Raw genomic sequence first — 23,286 nt, 5'->3', positions numbered from 1 at the left:
AAGCACCAGCTGCAGGTGATTACTAACTGTGGCCTCACAAAAGTGAGCCAATTTGCTCAGTTTTGTGGTAAATGTGTACAAATAATACACTGCTCAGAAAAAATGTACACTTTGAAAACACATCAGATCTCAATGGGAAAAAAAAAGACGTTGGATATTTATACTGATATGACCTGGGTAATGTGTTCAGTTTGAAAGCATGGCACAAAATGAAAATGGTCAACCTACAGGGGGCTGAATTAAAAGAAAATCAAAGTGAAAAAATTATGCAGAGTCCTTTTGTTAAAATCTCATTGCAGTGACTCAAAAATGATATCAGTAGTTTGTATTGCTCACACATGCTTGCATGCATGCCCGACAACATGAGGGCATGTTCCTATTAAGATGATGGATGGTGTTCTGGAGGATTTCCTGTCAGATATAGACCAGGACATCTCTGAGCTCCTGGACAGTCTGAGGTGTAGCCTGGTAGTGTTGGATGGACCAAAGCATAAAGTACCAGAGATGGTCTATCGGATTCACGTCAGGTTAGCCTGGGGGCGAGTCAGTGGTATCAGTTCCTTCATCCTCCAGGAACTGCCTGCATACTCTCACCACATGAAGTCAGGTATTGTAATGCAGCAGGAGGAACCTCGGACCTACTGCACCAACGTAGGTTCTCACAGTGTGTTCAAGGATTTCATCCTGATACCTAATGGCAGTCAGGGTACCGTTACCTAGCCTGTAGAGGTCTGTGTCCCTCTCCATAGATATGCCTGCCCAGACCATCACTGACCCACATCAAGCTGGTTATGCTGAACTATGTTGCAGACACTATAACGTTCTCCATGGCTTCTCCAGACCCTGTGCTCAGGGTGAACTTGCTCTCATCTGTGAAAGCACAGGGTGCCAATGTTAGACCTGCCAGTTCTGGTATTTTATGAGAAATGCCATTTGGGCTCCACAGTTCCGGGCAGTGGGCGCAGGGCTCAATGGAGGACATCTGCCACCCTCATGAAGTCTGTTTCTGATTGTTTGGTCAGAGAAATTCACTCCAGTATCCTGCTGGAGGTCATTTTGTAGCTCTGGCAGTGCTCATCCTGTTCCTGTTCCTCCTTGCACAAAGGAGCAGATACAAGTCCTTTTTATTGGCTAAGGACCTTTTGCGGTCCTGTCCAGTTCTCCTAAATGAACTGCTTGTCTGTGGGAATGGAATAGAATAAAATTTATTGTCAGTGCACATGTACAATAAAATTGTGGATTTTCTCTGTGCTCCCGAGACTGTGCTGGGAGACATAAACCATCTGGCAATGATACAAATACATGTGGCATCCTGGAGTAGATGAACTATCTGTACCATCAGTAGTGACACTGACTCTAGCCAAATGCAAAACTAATGAAAAAACAGCCAGGAGGGATGAGGAGGGAAAAATGTCATTGCCCTGCAGCTGTAAAACCATTCCTGTTTTGGGGTTTGTCTCATTGTCACCTGCTGTTCATTTCATTAACACCAAAGCAGATGAAACTGCCTTGATGTTGATGAACAACCCTCCCTGCTACTTAACTGAGCAGATCAATATCCCAGAGATTTAACTGGCTTGATTCCTTACTCTGATTTAAAAGTGTTCCATTCAGTTTTTTGACCAGTGGTTTTAAAAACTCAAAGATGTGAAGCTTGTCTGCCAAATGGGAAGAACTCTGTTGTGACTCAATCAAGTGTCTGTTTGCTTTCAAAGTGTGCAGAGGGCTTTTTTTTGGCTCAGCATTGGAGGGAGAGAAACCGCCTTTATTGACAGATTAGCAGTATCTTGCAGCTTCTGCCACAGTTTTTGTGCACCCAAAGCACCATGACCCCACACTGGGTCAGTCTGCACTCACAAATACTACAATGCTTGCCAAGCTGTCCTCTTACCTTCGCTTTTATGTCCACACTGTTGTCTGCAGTGTCACCATATTTTCATCTTATGAAGGTAATGGTGACAAATATGTCTATTTTTCTGGCTGTTCCCTACTAGTTCAGCAAAAAACTCAACAAAAAGCTGTCTCCTTCAAAACAGAAGTACAGGCCCGTTTATATATTAGCTCTAAAACTAGCACACATAAACAGTAATAAAACCCACAGTTATTTTGGGTATGCCTCTAATGTCTCCTGGAGGCTTTGGTGTTTTTGTCCGCATGCCTCAGACTGAGTTTTCTCCTTTACGAGGTGAATATCTTTCATCAAATCTGATTTTTATTTGAAATTTTTTGTTGAAATGCCAGAAATCATTAAGCATTCCTCAAAGTATGAGCCAAGAAGTCAGCTGGCACAGCTCTAACAGTTTAAAATATCGCTAATCTCATCGCTCCCTGTCTAATCATACTGGATCAGTTGCAGTATGTATTCTTGATGATCTGCACATTAGATTTTACAGAGATTTTATGCTGAACACCGTTCTTGACACAACCCATTTATCCAGAGGTGATCAGCTATGGCGTATATAGACATGTACAGAGAAGGGATGGTGGGTATATTAGCTAAAACATGTTGAATGTGGAGATGCCTTGAAGGAGGAACAGAGGAAGACCATAGAGAAGATTCATCAACTGGCCTCTAAAATCTATGCATGGGGGACCACTCTTTAGGGTAGACAGCATTAGTGGAAATTAGCTGCCTTTTACTTCTATTCCACTACAGCTAGAGAAGCCGATTCTATGGAAAAGGATTATGGACACTGAAAAAAGGGACAAAAAAAGAAACAGAAAAGTCAGATTTCTGACATCAATCTCAGAATTGTGACCTGGCTCCAGAAAATGGATTGATGAATGGATAGATAATGAATGTGGCGGGAGCCATAACTGTAATTACAATGGTAATAATAGCTGTGCTACAGTGAGCCCATAGAAATGACAAGTACACTTGGCTATATCTTTGCCACAATAATGATTAGATGCCCTGAGCTGTTGCGTACTGAGTTGGTGCAGCAGCTCTGTGTGCTTGTGAGTTTGGCTGTTGCTTGGCTCGGTGAGGGCAGAGGTAGCACAGTTGTCATCTTCTCTGTTCAGGATTCTTTGTGCTCCGTGCTCTGATGTCTCTGGCCACTCACAGTTCTGCTCTTTTGACCTTTACTCTTGCCACCTAATCAGAAACACCTCTATCCCCACTGCCCGTCCAGTGCGAGTCCAACTAAACTAAACGTGCATCTTCCCCACTCAATAAAAACGTAACAAAAAATATATGCAGTAGACTATTCAGTCAATAATTCCAGCAGCATTTCTAACTTCTGATTAGGTGCACAGCCTACAGCCTGCCTCCGTAGTCGCCCACCTCCTCTTCTAAACACACCGACCTCTGAAGCCTGCAGATCCCTCCACTGAGCGGAATACGTTGTGATGTCTCAGACTGCACACATCAATCCCACACACTCGTGCTTGACCCTGCTCTCCACAGGAGGATGTCAGGCTTGCAGCTGGCCTCCTTCTTAACCCCTGGTCAACAGCTACACTCAGTAATACAATATAGCAGGCCACAGCCCTGCTGTTCTCTGTAAACTGATTTGTTGTGTAGCAGTCTATAATACAAGTAATAACCGATGTGAAAAATTCCTCAAATTCTCTTTGAAATCCAGTTTTTGCAGAGATGTAACACTAAAATGTTTCCCTTCTGGTGAAAAAAGCATCTGTTCTATGCAGTTTATATAGACTGTTCCAATTTTAGAATCACTACAGTAAGACCCCTTCTTCTGCGATTCTCCATCAGCCCGACAACCATTGTAAACACCTCAGCTTAATGGCTGACATGGATTTGACAGGGATACACGTGGATTTGCTTGGGCTGAAGCCAGCGTAATACAATGACAGGTTCACCCAGATTCGCCCGGTCCGTTTTTATGCGAAGGAGCCCGTTTGCTGTGCAATTATTGTAACAACGCTCAGATTAATCCCGTGGGTCCTGTGACAGTAAACATTTATTCCACCCTGTGATGCACCTCATTCATTATTCACCTCAGACAGTCTTTATAAATCTCCTCCTTCTCCTTGTGTCTCCTTGCATTGTTAAATATTTATACAGTGAACCACGGAGTCACGCTGCTGGTTTGCTTGGTGTCAGCGCTGCGAGAAAAGGGTTATTATCCAGCAAGAGGCTCTTTGGAGCTGTCATTGAATTTACAGGCACATTGTCACCTGGGGACAGTGTTAAATAGCTTGTACACATCTCTAAAATACAACACAACCAATGTGCGTGGTGCTGTGTTTCCTGCTGATTAAAACAGTCTCTTTTTAAATATTGTATACTTATCCACAATGACAAATTTAGCAGTTCGCAAGTGCGAGTTGATGAATAACTGAACAGACTCTCTTGTTCTATATTTGGCACTCTTTGATGTCTTTACTCTTAAAATAGCCATTTGTGAGCAATTTATGACCCAAAACATTTGCACAGCCCCGACATATTTGTTCCTTATAATAAAGATGAGCCTACCAACATTTCTAACACGTAAATAATTGACATTTTTTCACCACATGTGACTACTCTTCTTCTGCCGCTGCTCCCTTTAGGGTTTGCCGCACCAGATCATCTGCCTCCTTCTCACCCTATCCCTAACATTCTGTCACACCAACCCTCTCTGACGTCTTCCTGTTTTTCCTGGCAATATATCCACTATTCCTCCTGTGCACATGTCCAAACCATCTCACTCTTGCTTCTCTAACATTGTTTCCAAACCCTTCAGCCTGAGGTGTCCCTCTGATGTACTCATTCTTTATCCTATCCCTGTGTCACTGACTACTCTGCATTTGCGATCATTTGGTATTTTAACTTTGCGTTTTCATTACACTAATACCAAGTTCTGTTGCATTCATAAAGTTATAGGACTAAAATCACAACCTTTGTTTACTTATTACTTTTTTATTACCAACAAAGCGGAGCATTTATGAAACAGACTGGCAATAAAGCTCTGCAGGGCGGAGTGAGTCCCATCTGTGTTTGTGAAAATGAATGAAATTAAAAGTAGCCTATTTTAATTAAAAAAAATAACAGCCTAATAGTTTCAAGAATATTAAAATGCAATAAATAAATAAATACGCAGGACAGCTGGGATAGGCTATTACCCTAAATTGGATAAATGGAAAAAAAATGAATGGATGAATACTTTCAATAACATTTTGAAGTCTCAGGTCACGCATATTGATGAGCCAGGAGCTTTGGAAAGGTTCATCCCTCTCTGACTTTAGCTCTATAGCTCAGGTGACTCATGACTACTCATTTAAGGTTCATCAAAAGAGGATAATTTGTCAGGAAGATGCAGTCAGTGATACAGATTTACTTCGGTTAACAATTTTTACAGTTGGAGAATGTAAGATAAATAAGATTTTACCATACATGCCCCCGTCCTTTGGCTCCTCAGTGTGTTGGCATTGAAGAGCCAAAAACATAATGTTTCCACCTCCGTGCTTGACTGTAGGGATCGTGTTCTTTGGTTCATACTCAGCCCTTCTCAGCAAGCTGAGCTGATGCCAAAGAGTTCGATATCGTTTTCCACCAATCACAGCACTTTCACCAAAGCCTTCTCTGAATCATGTTTACTGGCAACCCTAAGACGGGCCTGCACATGTGCCTTGTGGAGGATGGAGACCTTCTGGATGCTGCAAGATTTCAGGCCATTACAGCATAGTGTGTCACCAATGGTTTCCTTGGTGACTGAGGTCCCAACTGTCTCCAGATCATTAATAAGCTCTTTTCGTGCAGTTTTGGGTTGTTTTGGCACCTTCTCATGATCATCCTCACCCCATGAGTCAAGATGTTGCATGGATTTTGGGCCATTTTATATTTCTTCTATTTCTGAATAGTCACACCAACAGTTGTCACCATCTCAACAAGCTTCTTGCTGGTTTCTGTTGCCCGGCGAAGCTGTTTACATAGTCTCGTGCTCCATCTGAGTTTTATAAAGGTCTACAATCTTGTCCTTGATGTCCTTTGACAACTCTTTGGTCTTGTCCATGGTGGTCACACTTTTTTTGTGATTTTGTTTAAAAATGGTTTTACTTTTGTGAATTCCTTCAGGAGTATTAATCTACACGGATTACTCAGGCTCAGGAGCCCCATAATTTAGAGACCGTTCCAGTGCTAAATTGCAACACCTGGTAGCAAGACCTTACCGCTATGTATTGATTTTAATACTAACGTGTAGTCTTGGAGCCATCATCTGGTGACAGGAAGTTGGCATTGTTCTTAGCTGGGGTTCCAAGTAAGCAGAGTCAAGTTGAAAATGTGATGAAAATGTCAGCAGATTGCATGCCAACGTTTGCCCTGGGAACGATGTCCCTGGACATGGCATAAGAATGAGTCCTTTACAAAAATCAAACCTGCCATTTTTTGAGACCCGGCTATGGAGGAAATCGCTGCTGCCTTCTCTGGCTTTCTTCTTTTACCCTGAGTCTGAGAAAAAGCCACAGACCAAGCAGCATGTATACTGTCACCTTAATATCCTCTATTTTTGTGTTTTGTTTTCATCTTCAGGCCGCCTTGCTATAATGACCCCACCCACATTGAGCTTTTACTTAATTTTAATGGAAAATGACCAAAACCGAGCAGAGTTGAGTCAAGCTGAGCAGGTGATAATGGAAAAGAGACACAGGTAGAGATCTGTATCTTCTTTTTGCAACATCCTGAAAGAGTTCAAGACTGAAGACGTCTATAGGCTGCTTACAGATTGACTAATACTAAAGACCTGAAGGAAAATGCATAGTTATCTTATTTATGTAATTAAACTAGAAAATATTACTTATTGAATCTTTATGTTCTCTTCTTCTAGTCATATTAGTTGCGTGAAATACATAAAGGGAGCTACAGAGATCATATATTAAAGTTGATCTTTTCCAGCCCTCCTCGAAGTAAAAACAAAGAAGGAAGAATAATTCAGTAAATTTGTGAAGAAAGCTCTTTAACCATCATCTAGGGAAAGATTAAAGAGCATTACAGCAGTGTCCTTTGTTTTTCTTAGATGTCCCTGAAAGCATAGCAGTGGTGAGCCTTTTATTATCATGGCAACAGTCAGCGGGCAAACCGCATGTGAAATAGGGTTTTATTATCCACGAAACTACACCAAACATTAGTCCTCTAACTGTTGATGCCGAACTTCAATCCGTTTTTTTTTCTTTTTGTCATCACACCGTGTCCTCGTTTGAAGCATCTCTCTGTGTTGGAAAAGCTCAGTGCTGTCTCTTAGCAACCTCCTTACCACCTGTGATGGTGAGCGGAAGGTTGCAGCGTCCCTGAGTGTGTGTTAGTGAATGACACAGGAGGTAAAACACAAAAGAAACCCTTTGGTGCTTGAAAATATAGTGAGTGACAACTCTCAAAATTCAGTAGCTAGTACTGAAAAATGAGGATAAGGGAAAAGAGAGAATGTGGCCTTTTAGAGGTTAGAAAATTCCACAGATTCACAAAGGTGCAGAGAGTTGGAGGGCAGAAGAGTGAGAGGAGAGTGTCAGGAGACAGCATTTAGAGGTGGGGGGTGGGTGGTGACAGAGGATGACAGAAGAGAGCAGGAGGGATAAATCTTTCATCTGAACATTGCTAGCGGCTTTCTTTTTTATGAGAAATAGGAAACAGAATCCAATATTAATATGAGCGTGCGCATGTGGGTCTTTTTGCAAATGTGTGCGTGAGTCAGTCCCAGCTCTGACCAGCACTAGATGTGGCTGTGCTTTCATTAGCTCTTCTCCAGACTGACATAAAAGGGAGTCATGAGTTTTTGGAAAATAGAGAGGCCGGTGAAATCAAATGAGAGTAAAAACATAGAGGGGATTTTTTAAAAAAAGAAGAAATGTTTCAGTGTACGTGAGGATAAAACCTAAAAGGACTTGATTATAAGAGAAACAGAGAAAAGTAAGTCACAGAAGAGAAGCAAATAAAAGGTTGGAAGGAAAGACAACCAAGTAGCAGTTGGATTGCTGCTTGAGTCTGAGCTTATGATTTATTTCTTTCATTATCTTGAAAATCTTTTGTTACACCTGTTAAACTAAGAGGCCGAATACAAATTACATCTTGTTAGTGGCTTGGAGAGGGGGCGTGTTGTTGAAATATGATCTGCACTGAGGACGGTGCTAGAAACTTTGAAAACCACATGAAATACACACCATATTCACTAGCTGCAAAGCTAAACAAAGATGCCGCTTCAATTAAATAAGCAGGGGGCAAAAGAGTTCAAGCACTCTCCAAATTTAATTCAAAGTGGCCATAGATCTAGTTACTGAATTATCATCCTCAGTAACATGGTGGATTTTTAAAAATTGATATATAAATCATTGTTGGGTTTCTTTTTTTTATTTTTTATTATTACGTTATACTGGCTCACAGAGAGTTTATAGTTTGTGTTCACATGGACGGGAACATACCTTTGAAATAGTGGTTGAAAAGGTTTGTTACACTGGAGTGATAAGAAAAGAGAACTCTGTATACGATCCAGTCATCAGTAACCCATATCTGATTTCAATGAGCGCAAGCATTCTTTCAAGGTTGTCACCATGTGTACCTCTGCATGGTATCTGCTACTTTTAGAGTGCCCCACTGAAGTGCCATTGTACACAAAGAATATTTGATACACGTGACCTACCCCGGTCATTGTCTTCTTGCCTCTAGTTCCTTTTCCTCAAAGCAACGTTTAAGCTGGAGGGTTCTTGTTTTGACGTACTAGACAAGTTCCACTTTTTACCATGATAGGAAGAGTTGCATAACATACATACATTCATGCATACATTTTTAAAAGTTCCATCCATCCATTTTCTTGCTGTAATCTAATTCTGAGCCATGGTGGGTTTGAAGCTTATCCTAGCTGTCATAGGACAAAAGACGGGGATACACCACAGCCAGGTGGCCAGTCTATTTCAGGGCTAACAGAGAGGCAAAAAAGCCTCTCTCACACACAGACACTCACACCTACAGCCAATTTAGAGCACTGATATCTTTGGACAAACAGGTACAGGGGGAACATGCAAGCTCCATATAGGGAAGTCCTTGGCAGCCAGCAGATTCAAACCTAGGAACTTCTTTTTTTGAGGTGACAGTCTTAACCACCACATAATCCTGTTGCCCGGTAAAAAGTGTTTACCTTAATTAGTTTAGTGTAATTAAGAGGACACAAAGCATCAAAACAGACATGTTGTACTCACTTTACCTTTTTTGTTAGCAGCCTTTAAAGTCACCTCATTGCAATCCAACTCAAGACCTACCTAATGGTTTAGAGCAGGGGTGGGCAACTCCAGGCCTAGAGGGCCGGTGTCCTGCAGGTTTTAGATTTCATCCTGGGTCAACACACCTGAATCAAATTAATTACCAGGCCTCTGGAGAACTTCAAGAAATGTTGAGGAGGTAATTTAGCCATTTAAATCAGCTGTGTTGGATCAAGGACACATCTAAAACCTGCAGGACACCGGCCCCCGAGGCCTGGAGTTGCTCACCCCTGGTTTAGAGTGTCCTCCTCCACGATAAAAAATAACAACCATTCAGGAAACATATTTTGAAAGACGGCTTTTCAGCTCTTAAGTGTCGGAGACCTGGATGGTATGCAAAGCACCATTAAAGTAGCTCTTGAATACTGTGACGGTCATCATCAACTAAGACACTTTAAAGTGACTTCATTAAACACACGCATAGTTCCACATAAAAAGGATATTAAAAAAAATATTTCAATATTGAATGGACTGCTATAAAATTTGGTGCATAGAATCCACACCACACAATTTAAGCTGAACTTAAGCTTCTGCTTCAGTGGATGTGAGTGGAAATGAGTCATAAATGTCAAGTCGAGCCAACATTTATTCATGACTTGAGCTTTAACTGGAGAGAGAAGGGGTAAAAAAGGAGAGACTTTAGGAAAATAACAGAAATAACTAGAACTCCAGGTGGACTGAAACGAGTCAGTGGCTGAGCAAAAGATAAACACAGGCAAACAAAAACAGCAGAAGTGGCCCGACATTCAAGTATCGATACCAATGATGCTATTGGTATCGATATGATACTAGTGAGATGGGCTGCCCTGTGTTATCCCTCTTCAGTAGTTTTCCACTAATTCTATTGTTCTGTCCTCCCCAGACTCGTATCTGTGGCTAAGGCAGCTCTTAGTCCTCATTTTATGACAGGCAGACACCCACTGTCAATAGATTCCTCACCCTATACAGTTACACACCAGAGTTTATAGCTAAACCAACTCATTTGGCACTTCAGAGGATGGGTTCAGCAACTGAATTTCATTCTTGAGAACTTTAAGGCCACACGAAATGCTTTGAGAATAAATGTCCACAATTGTCCTTTAAACAGGGGTTGACAACGTCATCCTAACAAAACACACTCTTAGAAATCCGTCCTGTTCTTCTGATCTCCAGCCACTCTCTATTATCTAAGCAAACCTAAACACATTCTATTCTAATCGCTGGTTTATTCTACTCACAATGGATGAATAAAATTTGCAGAAGAGCACCACTGCACACACAATCCACTGTAAGCTAACATACAGCTAGCATCTAAACTCTCTGAGTTTAAGCCTAGTGCTAGCCTCACTTTGGCTGTCCAGGGGTGAATTCAACTAAACCCTCCTGTTATGTTGTTGAACAACGTTCCTGGGTCAATTTGACCTGGGGCATGTTTACTCATCCAAAAGTGTCAGAAGCACTGGCATTGATTATTTTACAGTTTTCTTGTATAATTTTGATTTTTTTTCGTTTTCTGTAGTGATGCAGATGACATGTGACATCTGTTCTGTTCTGGGTCAATCTGTCCCGCAACATAACAGGAGGGTTAAAAAAAATGTAGTTTACGCCTAGATGACCTGGTTCTTTGACTTACACACAAATGCCTGTAAACTCTGTGAGACTTTCCAGTTAGCCTCAGCTATGGGCTACCTCTTTACCACTGATTAGCTAATAGCATAATAATAACGCCTACGTCAAATTCCTCATTTCAGCACAGTTGTTGCATTTACTAACAAAAGCTCCCTTTTCCTTGATTGCACAAGAGCTCTGTAATAAAGGGTGATAAACGTTCACCCCTACCTTTTCACTGTTTGGACATTGTGTCCTTTTTTCTCATCCATCCAGTAATGAAAATGAAACTTAAAATAATCCTTTACCTTTGGGTATTCATTTTTCAGAGACACATGCAAAAATATTTTTGAATTCCTCCAGTCTCCAACAGCTTTCAGCCCCACTGTGGGTTTTATAATGTGTACTTCTGTTTCTTCATTTGCATTTAGTTCATGTTGTTATCCAAAACGTCGATGTTTTATAAATGATGATAAATAATTAAAAGAAAACAATCACCTCTGAGAATAGAGGAAAATCCTCAAAGTAAATCTATTTTAATTATTCTATTAAGCTTATAGATGAGTCACGATGTCAGCACATACCATATAGGTGGGTGCGACACCTGGATTTTGGGGAGTGCTCCCATATCGTTCACGTGGATCTCTCTACACGATCACACGCATACACACACAGACTTTAAAAAGTCATGCTTCACAGAAACGGCGTATCCTGTGGGACTTTGAACGAGTCCTGAGGTACTTGAATCAAAGTCTCAGCAGAAACGCACATGCAGAATATGAAACATCTGTCTCGCCCGCTGCCTGATTAAGAAGTCTGCTGCGGTGATGCTTCCAACAGACTGATAAACTGATATGTATCTGGCACATTTCCACAAAATTTAGGACACTGTGTAAAATGTGAATTCAATGATTTCTAATAACTTAAAGCCTGCAGGCATCCCTCTGCGTAATCAGATTTCATTATAAAGACATCTACAGGAAACAGTACTGAATATTAGTGATATTGCATTAAAAAAAAAAACAGTGGGAATCACTGCATGAATTTAAGAACACTTCCAAAAATTAACTCTACCATGCAAAGAAATACCAAGAAGATCCAGCCTGCTGCAGAAAGACTTCTGTCCTTCATTTCAGGATAAATGAACAGTTAAGAAACAGACATGCATACATACACTACGATTATTTCAACAAGAAGATATATGAAGGAAGCCACATAAAACACGTTGGAGGCTCTGCCATGGTTTCATCTGCATTTCAGCCAGTGCCATTGGATATCTTGTCTAAACTGATGGAATTGTGCACGCAGAAAAGTACCATCAGATTTGAATCTACCATGCAATACCATCTAGAAAGCATCTGATTGGCTACACACTCATTTTTTAGCATGACAATGATCCCAAGCACATTGTCAAAGCAATACAAGTGAACATGGATAGAAAAAGACACAATAGAACATTATCAATCATGCACAGGTCTCAACAGAATCTCAACATCTCAGCGTTTTTGAAGCAGTGTGGGACCATCTTGACAGATCAGCACAAAAGGCAGCCAACATCCAAAGAAGAATGTCTTTCTAGAAGCCTGGAGAACTATTCCTGAAGATTTTTTAAGGAAATCAGAAGAAAGCTTACCTCAGGGAGTTCAGGCTATGTTGAAGAATAAAGATGGTCATACCAAATATTGACTTTCAAACTCATTAGAATTATATAAACTATTTTTAACCTTAAATATTGTATATGAGTATGTTTGCATGTTTCAGTGCATTGCTGCACTTATTTCCCATTTTCCTATCAAAATGCAGGTGTTGGAACAACATATAGTGCAGTTCAGACGACAGAAAAAACTTATTTCAACAGGCCAGTGCCAAAGCACATTCCTACAGAGTGTGGTGAAAAGAAGAGGTGATGCAACGTAGTGGTAAACACGCTCTTGTCCCAGGGATTTAAAAAAATCATGTCACTGCTATCAAGCTCAGAATGAAAACATGTTTTTTCTCTGTATCAACATTAATATTTTCTCATAGTACTTTTCACAGAAAATATTGTGTTTACATGATTTGCAAAGACAGCACAGTGGTGCAGTAGTGTGAAAGGTTTGTCTGTGTTGTGTCACATTAAATTGGATAAGCAGTTAAGATAATGGATGAATGGAGAGTTTAATTCTCGCTTTCTGGCCTTTTTCTTTTGCAAGCTTCCCAAAATAATGAACATTTAAGTAATTTAAGTAACATTTTGAATCAGTCTGATTCTGAAAACACCTTGAGCCTAGCCCCCTGAATAGGTTACAAAATTTCAATAAGATGCACAAATAACAGCTAATCTAATACTCTTTAGTAAAGGGTTCTGCAAGCTAATATATTCTGTCACTTGACTCTGCTCTGCTCTAGCATTTTGTGCGTTTGTATGGTTTAGAAAGATGTGTCTTTCTCATGAATAACTGTGTGTGAACTGAATGTTCCCCATGGAATAAAGTTCATCTTGTTATCTGAAAGTGTGAATAAGGTGTTCTTCAAAGAGTTTTCATCTCTACATTGTCATTGGATCTGAGACCGGCCCGAAGCTTTCAGCTGAAAGCTAGAAGTTTCCTCCAAACAGACAGAAGAGCAAAACTTGTCTTGGAAAGTCCTGGAATGAAGGACAGAAGTCTTTCTGCAGCAGTAGCAATATAGCCGTGCTTATTGTAAGAACAGACAAAATCAGGCTTTAAAACTGAAAACTTATTTAAACTGTGTAAAGATTTAGTAGATTTAGGTGTATTTATTAGGGTTTTTTTTTTTGCCATACGCTACATTTTTTGCTTTTACTCTTGTCAGAGAAGAATGACATTATACAGGGCAAATGCTTTACCCCCCAACCCCCTCTCCCCCAATCACTTGGGTTGAAAGAGATGAGTAAACACACTGATTTATATCCAGATCACTTTAACCTGGCACCACTCCCGGTCGCGTGTAGATAAAGAAGACAAGGCTGACTGGATACTGAATCTCTTTATTATTCCTCTGGGAAACACACTAACAACAGCTGAGAGGTGTCAGGCAACATTAAAAGGTTTGTGTACGTCACTCTTTACTCACATTTTCTCTTCATATGCCAGATGGAGACTCCTGTGATTCATGAATGCATTACAAGGTCAAATTAGAAGAAGAGCAGGTGAAGGAATATGAGCCTTTATCAAGGCTATGTTCTACTTAATACTGGTATTTTGCTTTTTTGGTATGTTTTTGCTTTAAATTTTACACTTTGCTAACGTTTCATTAAAAATCTTCTTCCATTTTCTTTTCTCCCCCTCATGCATTCACCTCTCCTCATTCTTTATCGCTCTCTTTTCAGTAGGATGATGTGGCGTATACGCCGGCGCTCCAGGACAATCTGTCTGTCCTTGGCCTTCGTCACCATTTTCATTCACCTCCTCCTGGCTCTTGTTTCATTTTCCATTTACCACCAGCCTTGTGACACCCCACTGCCACCCAGGACACACATTCCAAGAGACCTGGCACACACCAACTACACCTCTGTGGTGATCAGAGGTCCAGCTGAGCTACCAACTGATAATATACAAACAGATTCTTCCCATAAAGATGGAAAGAAGATGGTTAAGAGTCATGTACGACCACTTTCTGACAAAGGAGGCAAAAATGCCTCAATTGAGTCAGACTTGCTAAAGCTGGAGGCATTGTTTGGTCACCCACTTTACAACATGCCCAGCCCTCCTGTCCCTGAAGAGGACTGGCTGCTGAGGGTGAAACCAAAAGTCAAGGCGAGTGAGAGGAGCTCCCAGAGGTGGTCAGTATGATGCACTTAATATGCAAAGACCGTATGCTTGTGACTCATGCTTCCTTTGACAGCATCACTCCTCAACACCACAGTCAAACAGTACTTTAGCTTTCTAAAACCACTTTCCTTCACCAATCTTTGCTTTGGATATTTTGCTTTAGCACCTTTCAGTTCATATTCAGCTCAGTTTTGCTTTGTTACTGAAACGTCTCATACAGTTAAATTCATAATTTGCTGGATAAAGATGCAGTTTTTGTAGTTCTTGGTCTGCACACCATCCCAGCGGAGTTTAAGTCAAACTAATACATGATTGAAGGGCAGAATTTCAGCTGTGTTTCCTTCCTTGAGTTGCATGGGAATAATTCTGTCATCGTGCAGGTCTTTTGGTCACAATGAACTAACCAAGGGATTCTTTTCTTTTTAAGAATGTGCCAGATTGTTGACTGACCCCTTAATTCTTTAATAGATGTATCTATTGTTTCAGCATAATGATATACTCCTCCTTGGGCCTCATATTTGAACTCCAAAAAGCTATGAATTGAATCAGATGTTAATTCTACTCCATTTGTCATGAAATAATAAGAGAACAGGCCTCATCTGGCCATATATTGCTTTTCAGTCAATCATATGCATAAAAATGGCCTTTGTATAAAAATCTGTCCGTAATTCCTAAAGAGTTCATGCACAGTTTTAAAAAAAACAAAAGATAGAAAAAAAGAATTAAAGCAGAGAGTGTGCAGTTCAGTCAAATACTAACTGTTTAATTGAAAATCCACTGGGGTGTATGGAAGCAGAAGTACAAAAAATGTATCTATGTCCTAAAAATTATGAGCCCAACTGTAAGTGCAACACTGTAAACTGTACAAACTGTTTCCACAGTAACTACAAGACATTAGATGAAGCAATAAAAAGCTCCAACCTAATCACAGTATTTCTAATTTCACAGTATTCCACAGTAATTCTGGTTTTATTGCACCTCTTTGTATATTTCTCTGAAAACATGGTCGGTCAAGATTTTCACCAGATGGGTGAGACTGCAGGGAGCACACACAGTATCTTGTTGCTGCTGACAGTGTTGCTCCATGTATTCAGCTACTGTGGCCCATATTGATGTAGCCTAAGCAAAACTAAACATATGGGCTACAGTTTTCACAGGCACAACAAGAAATGTGAAGATGCTGTGCTGGCTTTGTGAAATACACTGAATATGCTGCGGTTGCTGCTGATCAAAGCGTTCCCAGCTGGCTCCTTTTACATTTGGCCTCGCTTCTGCGTGTTCTGTTGACATCTTTAAGCGTTCATTGCAACTATAGTAAAGCAACCAATGTGTCTAACAGCAGTTAATCTTCAAGTAATTCCTCTCCCCTTCGGTTGTCTTTTCCTGTGCATCTGTCTAACAGTGAGCAGACACTCCCACACACACAGACAGTGAAACAGCGAGCAGAGGAGAGCAGTGACACAGCCGAGGCTCTCAGCTAGATTAAAACTAAAACCTTAAAAAGTGCTCATCAGTTTGGTAAATAACACTGACTGAATGCTCCGTGCTCCACTTGTCCCTCCACTTGTAATGTAGTGTGGGAGGTCGCTCTCTCAGCCTCTTTGTGAACAGTGGTATGGATTGCAGTTCTCTAGTCATGAATGGTCATGACTGGATGAATGTGTGTCTAATTTTAAAATGCTTGGTTAAAGTAGAAGAGTGCTTTGTAGGTGCATTTCATTCACCAAATGCAATCATTATTCAGGGTGAGTGCGAGCCAGGACGGCTATGAGGATGTTCACTGGAACAGCAGCAGTAGCAGCCACCCTCCGTGGCTGCGCTTTCACCTGGGCATCTCCCGCTGGCAGCTCTACCCCCATCATGACCCCAACATGGAGCCCCTGATGCAGCAGCTCGCCACCCATCGCATCGTCAGCACAGGTGTGATATTCAGATTCCGAGTTTTATGTTTTTCTTTTGGGCGATCTAGTAAACGCCTCTTTATAATGCTTTCCTTTTGCTGTTATTCAACAGTATCAATGTATGGTTACAGCAGAGCCTGATGCCACATGCTAATGATGATGTGCCACAGCTGAGGTGTCAGACAACCATGGGCTGGCTGTTTTCAGAGTAGTAAACTGAAGCATCTGAGTCAGTTTTTAGTTGAGATAAATAAATTGGTGTGTTAAAGACTGCAGCCTGCTCATGAAATGACTTGAAAAGAAGTAGCTCCAGGACAACCAACATTAAAATTACGCTCAACCTGTAAAGGTTTGTGGGCTACAGGGAGGGTAAGAGCAGAATAAAGAGCAGGCTTGTTGTGAGTGTGTGACACCTGAGGTTTAGGGCCTGTCTTTCAATTTTAGATTCACTGTGAAGTTTCAGTGAAATGAAAGCCACTGTGAGGGACCTTGGGGGCTCAGCAGAGGATGAGCAGGAATACTTGAACTACTGACCATGTAGCAAACTTAAAAATACACATTTCTTTATGTTTGAACTTCTACACTGATAATAAAGTTTGGGTGGGAGGGGACTGTCTGGATGGTCCACAAACACGACTTACTTGTCAAAAAGTGTAACAGTATATACTATCAGTCATTATGTGCAGTGCCGTGAAAGTGTTTGCCCCTTCCTGATTTCCTAGGTTTTTGCGCATTTGAGTGTTAGCCAAAGATAACCCGAGTAAATATAAAACGCAGATGATCCTCTGGACTTTGGGAAAATAGTCTGAATAGACAAAAGATTAACCTTTTAGAAGGTTTGGGCCTCGTAGCATCTCCTGTAAAAGTAACACAGCAATTCATGAAAAGAACATCATACCAACAGTCAGCAGTGGTAGAGTGATGGTTTGTGGCTGCTTTGCTCCCTCAAAACAAAGACTATTTGCTGTAATTGATGGAAACATGAATTCTGCTCTCTGCCAGAAAATCCTGATAGTGAATGCCCGACTGTCAGTTCATGCCCTGATCTGAAACACACCAGCTTGTCTACTTCTGAATGGTTAAAAAACAAAATGAAGGTTTTGGAGTGGCCCAGTCAAAGTCCAGACTCAAATCTGGTGGAGATGATTTGACCTTAGGGGCTATGCATGCTTGAAAACCATCCAGTTTGGCTGAATTACAACAATTCTGCAAAGAAGAGTCAGAATTCCTCCACAGTGATGTGAAAGACTCATTGTCAATGATCAGAAACACTTAATTGCTGTTCTTTCTGCCAGTGGTGGCACAGTCAGTTTTTGGGTTTAGGGGCAATTAGTTTTTCCCACAGGGCAAGCAAAGGGTTTGGATAGCTTTTGTCCCTCAATAAATTAAACCATCATTTGAAAAATGCATTTTCTATTTATTTGGTTTGTCTCTGCATAATATTAAACATTTTTTTGATGATCTGAAAAGTGTGACAATGTGCAAAAGACTAAGAAAGAGAAAATACTTTTTCACAGCACCATCTGTCCATTGGTGCCATGAAGTTGGGATAAAATGTCATATCAAAATATATTCTATAGCTTCCTGTTATGATAGGTAACGGTGGTGTCAGTGATGGTGTCAAATATTAACATTTTTCTTGAAAAATGCTCTTGCTGTAAATAGATCCCTGTGTAACCTTATTCACCAGTCAGGCCTTGACGACTCCTTTCACCAAAATAAACTGAAGGACACTTAACAAGAAGAAACTCACCAATTGCAGTGAACTGAATCACACGTGCAGTACATGGCAAAATATATTGTAATACTAACATGTTAACATATTCAACGGTGCTCAAAGATAGTGAAGTGCAGTCTTGACCATCTCCAAGAAAACCTTATTATCAGAGCTGCTCCAGTACATTCAGCAGCAATATCTCTCTAACATTTCCTAACATTACCCACCCAAAGCTAGAGGTCATACCAAACAGATATAGCGCAGGTAGAAAAACTCTGAGTGTTGACGTTAGATGTGTTTCACTGATTGGATTCAGCAATTAATTTGTAGTAGGAACAAAATGTTATTTCAGCTTTGAAAGACAATATAGCCTTGGCTGAACAAGCAAGGCCATAAACACAGGCTGAGATGGGTTTTTTGTTACCTTGTTTGGCATGGCATGTGAATGAAACTTCATACAACCTTGTTAAAAGAAACCGTTGTTGAAAAGCACAAGGCCGCACGCTCCATGTGTGTAAATAATTGTAGAGATTCACAGAGATTCACTAAAACTACAGTTGTTTGTATCGTAGCACAGTTGCAAGCATAACTGTGAAAAGTACGTTTGTAAATTCAGTTCAGGATCACTTAAATTTCGATTTTTCAAAGTTCTTAGGATTGCTTTATAAAGTTTTTCCAGAGTAGCCTTCCAGAAAAAATGTGAGTAAAGGACAGATGTTCCTGTTAAAATGTTACTACATTAACTGTGGAAAAATGAGAATACGATTTTATCCATCCATCCATCCATCCAGCCATTTTCTTCCATTTATCCAGTTTAGGGTTGTGGGTGATGGAGCCTCTCCCAGTTGTCACACGGTGAGAGTCAGGCGACTTCCTGGACAAGTTGCCTGTCTGTTTCTATAAAATGCAGTCTTGTGAAAAACTAAGAATGATTCAGTAGCTTGTAGAACCACCTTTAGCAGCAATAACTTGAATAACTGAATTTAGTCAGTCAGGTGAAGGCCTGCACATTGACTGGGTCATCGCAGCACCTCTTTTTCAGTCACTCTGTTCTAGATTTGCTGCTGTGCTTGGGATCAAGATCCTGTTGCGTGACCCAGTTTTAGTTGTCAGAACACACATTTGACCCTAAAATAATTGTTATATATTGTTAGTTCGCGATCAACACAATGATCTGGTGCTCCGAACTGTAACATTCAACCTGCTAACTGAGGCTTGTAGAGTCTGAGATGTAGCTCTTGGGTTTTTTGCAGTTTTCTGAGCATTACAGGGTCTCACCTGACCTGGGTTGAATTTTCTGGGACGTCCATTCCTGAGACGATTGTGTTAACACACACCTGAAAACTTCTGCTTTAACAGAGGCGGTCGCATTAATGCTGTGCATTTAATTATCAGTGCCTGGCTGCTACTTACCCTCTTGACTGTGGAAGCAGTAATAGTGTGCTTAGGTTTTTACAGCACTGCATAGACACATGACCTTATAATGCTGTTTGTGGTAGATATACATTGTCTTTGTGAAGTGCCAATATGTGTGAGAAACACATTGTGTGGACATTTAGGTGTTTATCCTCAGATTGATAGAAATGTGCTATTTGCATGATGACACACATTTGCTCTTTTTCCAAAGTCTTTCTAGGAAATAAAGTCTCTGCTGTGTGTGTGTGTGTGTGTGTGTGTGTGTGTGTGTGTGTGTGTGTGTGTGTGTGTGTGTGTGTGTGTGTGTGTGTGCATGTGTGTATGTGCTTTTTCCTGAACAATGGCCAGTGTATTGTCACAGCGTGGCGTATTATTTGTGTGTTTGTGAGTGTGTATGCACTTTGTTGCTATGGTAACACCCTCTGTATTGTATTCCAGTGCAGAAATCTGGGGGTACTCAGTTGAAGCTGGTGATGTCATTTCCCAGCTATGGACAAGCCATGTTCAAGCCCATGAAGTAAGCTGCTAATGGCAAACCCCTACACAGTCATCATAGCTCTCAGTGTGTATAAGACTCCTTTATGGCCTCTTGAAACAAGAACAATAAGTGGAGATGGGAAACATGGATGTCTAAGTCGTCAGACAGCTGTATTGTTTGAGTGAATAGTAGAAAAAATGTGTCTCAAACTCCTACTGTCTGTGTGCACTTGTTCAAATCTAGTGAGTCAATAAATAGACTCTTTCTGATGTGCATTTTTATCTTTACTGACAGGCAGGAGAGAGATGAAGAAACCAACTACAACCTGTACTATTTCTCTGACTTTGAGCGGCACAATGCAGAAATTGCAGCTTTTCATCTGGATAGGTATCAAGTCAAATTTCTCTTATCCAAAAGGGCACAGCAACACACTATTACAGAGAGCACCACAAGGGAAACGGTGGACAAAATAGCCACATAAAAAAAATGCAAGTTATGTAACACTATTATAGTTTCTTATCTCTTCTCTTCTCAGCCTTTTTTTGGGGGTCTTTTATCTCTGCACTTAATCCTGTCCTCATCTCACACTTTGTTTCACACTCTGCAGGATTTTGGGTTACAGGAGAATCCCCCCTGTGGCTGGGAGGCTGGTGGATGTGGTCAAGGAGATCAAAGACGTCACTACTGACCGCAAGCTGGCACGAACCTTTTTTGCCTCCCCTGGTAACACTCCAGTACACCCTTTATTAATTCAGCAGGCTTTAAACGCCCTCATATGTCAACCTATTATAAATTCATTTTATTTTTCATATTTTCACATCACCAAAAACATTTTTCTGTCATTTTTTCCTGTTCACTTGCTTGCTTTTCTCCTTCTCTGTGCACCTCTGGCTCCCCCTAGTGGGAAATGAGTGCTTCTACGGCCAGTGCTCCTACTACTGCTCAACAGAGCACGCTGTGTGTGGCCGCCCCAGGGACCTGGAGGGCTCCTTGGCTGTCATGCTACCAGATCTCTCCCTGGCAAGGCGCAAGACCTGGAGATCTCCGTGGAGACGTTCCTACAGCCGAAGCAAGCTGGCAAAGTTAGTGGACGCCCTGGGCTGTCCAGCCATACAGAAAACAAATGTGCTCAGTGATAAAGGAAAGCTTACACCCTGCACTATATCAGTACAAAGTTATTAATATAGTGTTTACAAAAGTTTTAGCAGTGGCATAAATTTGATACACTTTGCCACCTAATTTGTTTTGTTTCTATGGTTTAGCAAATAGCAAACATAAGCATGTCATAACTCTAACTGTCATAACTGGCAAATAAATCAAAGATATGCAAAGAGTCAGCATTAAAGTGTCAACACTTGTGCTTCATAACTACTGCAGTTCCCCGTGGCAGGCTGGATATTAGCTCGTGAACCAAATCCTGTTTCCTTGGTGATTTCATTCCTGCCTGATCCGTGCACAGCAAAATCTCCAGTGTTAAATTAACACTAGTACTATACTAACACTGAGCAGTGCTGATTTTCTAACACTGGAAAATAACTCAAAATGTTAGAAATATTCCAGTGTTAGAAAATTTAGCACTGCTCGGTGTTAGCCATTGTAAATCTTCAGAACTGACTAGGTTACTTTTAAAAATATAACACTGTCAAAAGTGTTCATTTAACACTCAGATGAGTGGACACATATAGACACTCTCTAGTGTTAATTTGACAGGCGAGATGTTGCTGTGTGCGTGAAGCTGGTGATGGTTTGTTGGCTGATTGCTGACTATTTGCATTCATTTGGTTTATTCGTCAATCAAAGTCGTTGAAAAATACGAGAAGCCCATGAGTAACTATTTGTATTCGGTTTGTAAAATTCACAATACATATCATAGCGTGCTTTTAGCACCTCCTGGCCAACACGCACAACTGCACACTGATCTCTGGACTGCTTCTTTGCCAGCTGCTCTTCATACTCATCTTCCCACCCTCCGGTCCCACCACTACTGCATAAATAAGAGAGGCAAAATCAGAGGCTGTGAAACAGCTGTGCCAGCCAGCCTCTCCTGGCACTGCCCCCTGAAACCTCTGCTCCACCTCTCCCCCTGCAGCTGAGCTACAATCATACCCCATTACTGCAATGTTTACCAAGTGATGCAGGATTTAGTATCCCAGCATCTTCTAAGCTCCCACCCCATGTAGTCTGCTGTTCTTGTCATACTGTCTCCTGAAACAGAACTGCTAACCTGTAGGTTTACTTACCTAAAGTATATGTTCCTCACAAATATCTAACTGCTGTTTAGTCTTATGTATCCTGTAAAAACAGAATAGAAATCCTACATTTAGAAACTACCTGCAGTTCCCAGATAGCTGTCCTCATATTTCCTACACTTGACCCTTCTGTATAAGTAGGCTGTGAACTTAATGTTCATTTCTTTAACAGAAACTCATAAAACTTTGATTAATTACGCTGTACATCATGGGTTGTAGTTAACATGATTTAGTTTTCTGCTGGAGGTGATCATTCAATCCATTTGAATAATGAGCTGTGGCTCATTTGAATGCTAATAAAAAGCTGGATGTTCCTGCTCTATTTTATCTTACAAAGAATGTGGTTTTCAGGTGGGAGACAGAACCCGAGTACTGCTCCACGGTGAAAAAGACACCGCCATACGACAAGGGCACACGACTGGTGGACTTCATAGACATGGTCATACTGGACTTCTTGATGAGTACGTTTTTGTCTGTTGCATTGTCCAGATTGGATTTTTAAAGGATGAATTTCTGTTACAGATGACCCAGCAAACAAGGGAGCCTTCAGGGAATGTTCCCTAAAGGTTCCCTGAGCAGGCAATTTGACATCTAATAGGAGAGGAAAAAAAAAAACTTCTTGCCATGTGGTGGAAAAGTGAAGTCATCAGTAATATTTCAAATACGCTATATTCCACCTGTGATTTTATTTTCCCAATTATAATAAAAATATCTATTAGAGATTGGGGTTTAGGCCTATTTTCTGAGTATGAAAATATGCTGTTTATAACATTGATTATATTACATTAAATATAACTTTTATAAGACACTTAATAAGCGCTCTGCCACCTAAAAACATCCAAAAAATGTCTGACTTTGTTTCGTGCTGCTACGTTATTATTCCGAAAAGCAGCGAGGTTAAAGGTCACCACGAACACTTTAAACTCGGCGTGCTTGACTTTCTCAATCAGACCCACTAACTCTGCAGACCGGC

General features: G+C 40.8%; 1 protein-coding gene across 1 annotated transcript in view; it reads left to right on the top strand.

The window, feature by feature from the left end:
* Nucleotides 1-14,114: 14,114 nt before the first annotated feature.
* Nucleotides 14,115-23,286, top strand: part of fam20cl (family with sequence similarity 20 member C, like) — a 34,749-nt gene continuing 25,577 nt past the window's right edge. The window contains exons 1-7 of the mRNA XM_085409283.1: nucleotides 14,115-14,563; nucleotides 16,297-16,472; nucleotides 20,025-20,103; nucleotides 20,359-20,451; nucleotides 20,672-20,787; nucleotides 20,966-21,146; nucleotides 22,665-22,774. Coding sequence (XP_085265409.1) covers nucleotides 14,115-14,563; nucleotides 16,297-16,472; nucleotides 20,025-20,103; nucleotides 20,359-20,451; nucleotides 20,672-20,787; nucleotides 20,966-21,146; nucleotides 22,665-22,774 — 1,204 coding nt within the window. The remainder of the gene's footprint in view (nucleotides 14,564-16,296; nucleotides 16,473-20,024; nucleotides 20,104-20,358; nucleotides 20,452-20,671; nucleotides 20,788-20,965; nucleotides 21,147-22,664; nucleotides 22,775-23,286) is intronic.

Source organism: Rhamphochromis longiceps, linkage group LG6 (genome assembly GCF_057381845.1).
Source record: "Rhamphochromis longiceps isolate RC_006_pf linkage group LG6, R_longiceps_female_GT1.1, whole genome shotgun sequence".
Lineage (NCBI taxonomy): Eukaryota > Metazoa > Chordata > Actinopteri > Cichliformes > Cichlidae > Rhamphochromis > Rhamphochromis longiceps.
The sequence above is the reverse complement of the archived record's forward strand: the minus strand, read 5'-3'. Positions and strand labels throughout refer to the sequence as shown.